Below are 6716 nucleotides of genomic sequence, written 5' to 3' on the forward strand. Positions count from 1 at the left end.
AAACAACATTGCGCAATTTTACAGGTAATATATAACGGAAAACTTTAATTATACATTGTATCCTGAATAAGAATTTTGTAGAGTATTTACCCTGGGTAAATAAGTGAATTTACACTCATTTCTAATACAAATCTCAGAGTGACTTAAGTTTACAATTGTATAGTGTTCCCATGTCATCTATGTGCACCAAATGAGAATTTTAATAGAACCAACAACAGACCAGAATCGCCCCATGAACATTTAACTGAGCAATTTAATTCTAAACATCCATACTTTTTCATGTATATGTACCATGGACGTAGTAAAGAATATTCTGGTAACAACGTATATAGCAATGAGATCCATGGATACACCCGGCTTCAATTAGACGATGGAAGAAAGAATAAAACGACTTTTTTTTTGGAGAAATATAGTATGCGAAAATTTCCCTCCATTAGTACATCTGAACCGTGCTTACAAGTTTCAAGCCATAGCAGACTTTTAATTTTACTTCTTTTTTATTGCTTCCATTGTGGTTTTTATTAAAAGTTTTTGTTCAATATATCTATTATTTATACTATTTACCTGTTTTGTTAATGCAAATGAAATATGGTTTGTGGTGCAAATGAAATGCCAATTGGCGACAAAGCACCGAAATGTCTTTACCTATTAATTGCTATATATGTAATTATGGTATATCTAGAAAAAATAACTTAATCCCTGATAAATAGATATTTTTTTTATCTTACCAGATGTCTCCTTCATGACAACAGCGGTATTATGATATGCTGTAATTATCAAGATTTTTAATGGTCAGCAGCCGGTTGTACGAACGTGGCATTAGCCTAATGGGTCATTAAGTCTTCATTAAGCCTTTATGATGCATTAGGCTAATGAAGACTTAATGACTCATTAGACTAATGACACGTTCGTACAACCGGCTGCAGAACTTTTGTATTTTAAGGGAAGGTATTTAATGATGAATTTTAGTTTCTTGACATAGATACAGATTAATACCATGATTAAAGGGAAATTTGTGGTATACAAGAGACAGCAATCCGACAGTATAAAAAACCAAACAACATACACAAATCAACAAATGGTTTATGACAATACACATAGCAACTATTCAATATGTCAAGCTTTAAATCTACCAATGTCTAAAACAGTGTTGAAAATTGTAGCAACATATATAGACGGATATTATTATAAAAAACAGGTACAGACACACTAACGATTCTATGGATAAAACAACATGTTTGCTTTAAAGAAGGTGCTACAGAGCTGTAAAGGGAAATCTCATCTGTAGAATAGAAATTCTAAAAATATCAGCTCGCATGAAATGACAACATCTTTAAATCTTTTTAAGTCCTGATTAAAATCAGTATAAGTAATATAATACTTCAAATGATGAATTTGTTTTTATCTAAATTCACTGCTGTATTTTATTTTCAGACTAAGTCCTATAGTAGACAACATTGAAGTAAACAGAGCAGAAAATGATACCAAAATGGTGGTGTCTGATGATTGTATTTTCAGCCTTTATGATTCAAGCGATATCATTTGGTACAGCAGGAGCCATTGGATTGTACAACATAGAATTTATAGATTACTTCAAAGTTGGAGCAGCTGAGGTCTCCTTGATTGGTTCCATTAACCTTGGTGTTTTCCTAGGAGCAGGTATAATATAAGGATTTTAAAAATATAAAATTGAAAGATATATTCACCTATTTAACATGTTTAGAATTTTATATGAAATTTTAATCAGTTTAATTTTTCAATTTATGATGTAAAAAAATAATCAGAATGGACCAGTAGAAGACTTCAACACCTTTACAATAAATATTTAACCCATTTGGCCAAGGTCAGTTTGAGCTTTTGACATCTTTTGTCCTTAAACTTTTTCAAATATATTCTCATCTGAAAATAATGAACCAATTGAAATGAAACTTCACAGAAGGATCGCTAGTTAAAGTTCATTAATTTTATTGAGTCCAATAACCAACATGTTGACCTGGCATATATGAAATAGAATGCAAGTATAAAATGCAAATAATGTTCTAATATCTATAAAAAAAAAAAACCAGAAAATCTGCTGTGTGGCAAAAATGTTCTATCTAACCTCCCTTTGTATCCTTATAAGACATATATTGCCCATTACTTTAGTGTGTATTGCCTGTTAACTTAAAAACGAGAAAACGAAAGATCCTGTAAACAGCAAAATTGATTAGCAATACAAGATCTACCAAAATGCTACATGACTGAAACAATTAATTATAAATAAGAAGATGTGGTATGAGTGCAAATGAGACAACTCTCCATCCAAGTTACAATGTATAAAAAGTTAACAATTATATGTCAAAGTACGGCCTTCAACACGGAGCCTTGGCTCACACCGAACAGCAAGCTATAAAGGGCCCCAAAATTGACTAGTGTAAAACAATTCAAACAGGAAAACCAACGGTCTAATCTATATAAAAACCGAGAAACGAGAAACACCTATGAACCACACCAACAAACGACAACCACTGATCAACAGGCTATGGACTTAGGACAGGTGCATAAACATGCAGCGGGTTTACACGTTTTAACAGGCGCCAACCTTCACTTTGTCTACTTATAGGTTTAATTGACTTAAATGACAGAAATTATCAGTATTGGTGTAATTGCCCTTAAATAACTTTTGATTTACCAATAATTATACCTGTCTGTCTGTCTGTGTGTCTGTTTATTCATTATGTAGAACTCCACAGTAACTTGTGTGGTTTTGGATTTTGGCCCCAATGAATATTTAATATAAAAGTTATTTGCACTAAAATTCATTTTTGGATAGCTGGAGATTATTATAACCTTGAAACTGGATTCATATGAACATAAGGTTGTGTAATGTATTTATAATTTACTGTTTCATGTTTGCATTGACAGTCCATATTTTCATATCAGACATAGATCCAGAAATTATCGTAATGTTTTTTTTTCACTTTTTTTTAACTAACTTTGTGTGTTTACGAAAAAATGAGGTGAAAAGCACTAAATTTTTTTTATCCTTTAATAGTTAAAAGTCAATACTCTCTGAATAGGTATCTCTCTATTAAAAGTGATTGAAATTCTACTTTGAACCAAATCTTGGGGGAATATTTGACATTTTCATGCTCCTTTTTGTAATATTTTATGGCAAATAAATGCAGAATGTTGCCATGGAAACACAAAAAAGAAATTTTATTTCACCATTCTCACTATTAAAAATTAAATGTACGGAAAATACTGATATATTCATATGTACATGTATGGCACTAACAGATAACTTAATTTATTAGAAAGCCAGGAAAAGCGGATGGTTTAACATTTTGTGGGTCAATTTTTAAAAACTGTTCAGATGAGAGATTTCTGCTAATTAGAGCCTTTAGTACACTTATAATTCTAAATTTGAGTCTTTTTGTGAGTTCATTTATTTTCCTGGATTGAGGGAAACTAAAGTTTGTGGTTTTGACAGATTCTGCATACAATCCCATTGGAAATAGTTTTGTTTTTTTTAACACACCATGAACAATTATAACCCAATGAATCCACAGTTTATACTTTTTAGTTATTTTGTGTATTTATTTAAATGACATATTTACTAGCATGTCCTTATGTGAGGTTACTTAAATGACATATTTACTAGCATGTCCTTATGTGAATCTACTTAAATGACATATTTACTAGCAGGTCCTTGTGTGAGTTTACTTAAATGATATATTTAATTGCAGGTCCTAATGTGAGTTTACTTAATTGACATATTTTATTGCAGGTCCTTATATGAGTTTACTTAAATGACCTATTTACTAGCAGGTCCTTGTGTGAGTTTACTTAAATGACATATTTATTAGCAGGTCCTTATGTGAGATTACTTAAATGACATATTTACTAGCAGGTCCTTGTGTGAGTTTACTTAAATGACATATTTACTAGCAGGTCCTTATGTGAGATTACTTAAATGACATATTTACTAGCAGGTCCTTGTGTGAGTTTACTTAAATGACATATTTACTAGCAGGTCCTTATGTGAGTTTACTTAGATGAAATATTTAATTGCAGGTCCTTATGTGAGTTTACTTAAATGACATATTTACTAGCAGGTCCTAATGTGAGTTTACTTAATTGACATATTTTATTGCAGGTCCTTATATGAGTTTACTTAAATGACATATTTACTAGCAGGTCCTTGTGTGAGTTTACTTAAATGACATATTTACTAGCAGATCCTTATGTGAATTTACTTAAATGACATATTTACTAGCAGGTCCTTATGTGAGATTACTTAAATGACATATTTACTAGCAGGTCCTTATGTGAGATTACTTAAATGACATATTTACTAGCAGGTCCTTATGTGAGTTAACTTAAATGACATATTTACTAGCAGGTCCTTGTGTGAGTTTACTTAAATGACATATTTACTAGCAGGTCCTTATGTGAGATTACTTTAATGACATATTAGATTGCAGGTCCTTTTGTGAGTTTATTTAAATGACATATTTCTTGCAAGTCCTTTTGTAAGTTTACTGATGAGACATATTTAATTGCAGGTCCTTTTGTGAGTTTACTAATGAGACATATGAGTTACAGAAGAGTAGCTGTCATTGGGAGTTTACTCAGTACTATTAGTTTGATGTGTGTTCCATTTTTAGATAATATCATCTATCTGTATATTATATATGGAATCTTTACAGGTGAGGGAAATAATATTGTAATCACAGTAATATTCACTTCATTTGTGATGTCACTTTGATGTCATTAACTTGTCAAAATTGAACCGTGACCAAGAAGAGATTGTTCTCACAGGATTGAAGATAAATTGCTGAAAATATATTTTTTATTAAGATGTTACTCATATTTCAATATTAATGAGAAGGTCTCAAATAAGCTATTGGCAGTTTTTGCAATTTTACTGTAAATGGATTTATTTGTCAAATAGGGATTATCATTCTTTGAGTAATAATAAAAATTATAACATGATATGAAAGAAATAAAAAATTTGCTACTGTTGCGATTGCTTGGAAAATATTTTGGCTCTTGATATATCTCCGGTTTGTTTACAGGTTTAGGATTTGCTATGGTATACCTACCATCAAATGTGTTAGCAGGCCTGTATTTCAATAAACATCGGAGTCTTGCTGCTGGTATCGCAACAAGTGGATCTGGCATAGGAGCCGTAATATTTCCATTATTAGTACACAGTTTGATCCAGTATTATGGCTGGAAGGGGTCAGTTTTCATCCTTGCTGGACTCAGTTTACAATGCATTGTATTATCTGCTTTGTTATTTCCACTGGCAGAAAATCCAGACAAAAAAGAACTGAAGTTAGTGTTGACAAACAGCAATATACATGACAAACAAACAAATCATCCTGATATTGACTACACGAGGAACAATGGTAAATGTGAGAATTACAATGGTCACACATGTATATCAGAGAATGACAAATCAGTTCAGCAAAATTGCAAAGTCACAAAATTAATGGAAAATTTTGAGCCTGAAGCTGAAAAAAGATTAAAGCATTGCTATGTTTTATGTAATTTTTCTTTCTTTATTCTCTTTCTTAATAACATACTTTGGAATATGGGAGTTGCAATTTCTTGGGTCCTTGCTCCAGAGTACTTTGTATCAATGGGATTGACCAAAGAAAATGCAGCTACTATTTCAACTTTTAGTGGAGTTGGTTGTTTCATTGGTTGTATAATTGGTGGAGGACTGGGAAACATACAAAGCCTATGTAGATTGTCTATGTATATATCATGGAATATTGCATTAGGAATATTTTTAATGTTATTGCCGTTAAAAATATTTCAATCAGTTGAAATTTTGTCATTGATAATGTTTTTAAATGGACTTGGATTTGGAGGAATTTTAGGACTACTTGTCATTTTTACAGTTGACCTGCTAGGTGAAAAAGCTTTGGGTGATGGTTTTGGATATTTGATGTTCAGTAATGGTGTAGGATCTATAATTGGTCCACCGCTTGGAGGTGAGTAAATCTATAGAGCTATTATAAGTCCATGAATTGAGGGTAGACTATCTACAAGGTTGTTATTTATCCACCATTCAAGGTTGGTTGCCTAGAGATTTTTTATGGCCACATCTGATGTTGAGTTAATTTACAGATCATTTCTAGTCCACATTCAGAGATAAGTGTACATACAGAGCTCTTGTTAGTTTACATATTGACACTCCTTATTATTTGTAGTAAAACATAAAATACTACAAGACACAAGAAAGAAAACAATAATGACAGTTGCTTTTAATTTCCCAAGATTGATTAGATCTTAGATATTTGGAAGCTTTGATTCAATAGATTTATATATGCAATAGGAAGAAATAGTAGCACATACATGTAGATTTCTAAAGATATCCCCCAAAGTCCAACTTCATTAATGAAAATCAATTCCTTAGAAAAGCACAATAAAAAACTTTAAAAAAAAATACAAATCTTAAAACACAAAAAAGGGTAAAGTTTGAAACATATTTTACAATTAATTCAAGTCATACATATACATATAATTTAATAATATTTTCAGGAGCATTTAAAGATTCCCTTGGTACTTATGATCCCACATTTTTCTTTGCTGGTACATTGATTGTTGTTGCTGGATTATTGATGTTCCTCATACCAATAAGAGACAAGTTTGTTCGAAGACCAAAGAAAACCGCAACAGAATTGACGATAGAAGTAATCTCAATACATAACATATGAAAA

The 6716-nt window shown here is 31.3% G+C and overlaps 1 protein-coding gene across 1 annotated transcript; it reads left to right on the forward strand.

Annotated features, from left to right (window-relative positions):
- The first annotated feature begins 1473 nt into the window (after positions 1-1473).
- On the forward strand, positions 1474-5995 carry LOC127727817 (monocarboxylate transporter 14-like). Its single transcript, XM_052234931.1, has 3 exons — positions 1474-1659; positions 4548-4691; positions 5055-5995. Exons 1-3 carry the CDS (start codon positions 1479-1481, stop codon positions 5993-5995), a joined length of 1266 nt encoding a protein of 421 aa, XP_052090891.1. The 5' UTR covers positions 1474-1478.
- Positions 5996-6716: the final 721 nt, after the last annotated feature.

Source organism: Mytilus californianus, unplaced genomic scaffold (genome assembly GCF_021869535.1).
Source record: "Mytilus californianus isolate M0D057914Y unplaced genomic scaffold, xbMytCali1.0.p SCAF_2, whole genome shotgun sequence".
Lineage (NCBI taxonomy): Eukaryota > Metazoa > Mollusca > Bivalvia > Mytilida > Mytilidae > Mytilus > Mytilus californianus.

What these genes read in the sequence shown, in the direction of transcription:
- LOC127727817 (XM_052234931.1), top strand. Translation starts at nt 1,479, where the DNA reads ATGATACCAAAATGGTGGTGTCTGATGATTGTATTTTCAGCCTTTATG. An exon ending in TGGTGTTTTCCTAGGAGCAG is followed by an intron (nt 1,660 to 4,547) that starts GTATAATATAAG and finishes ATTTAATTGCAG; the next exon opens with GTCCTTTTGTGAGTTTACTA. An exon ending in TATATATGGAATCTTTACAG is followed by an intron (nt 4,692 to 5,054) that starts GTGAGGGAAATA and finishes TCTCCGGTTTGT; the next exon opens with TTACAGGTTTAGGATTTGCT.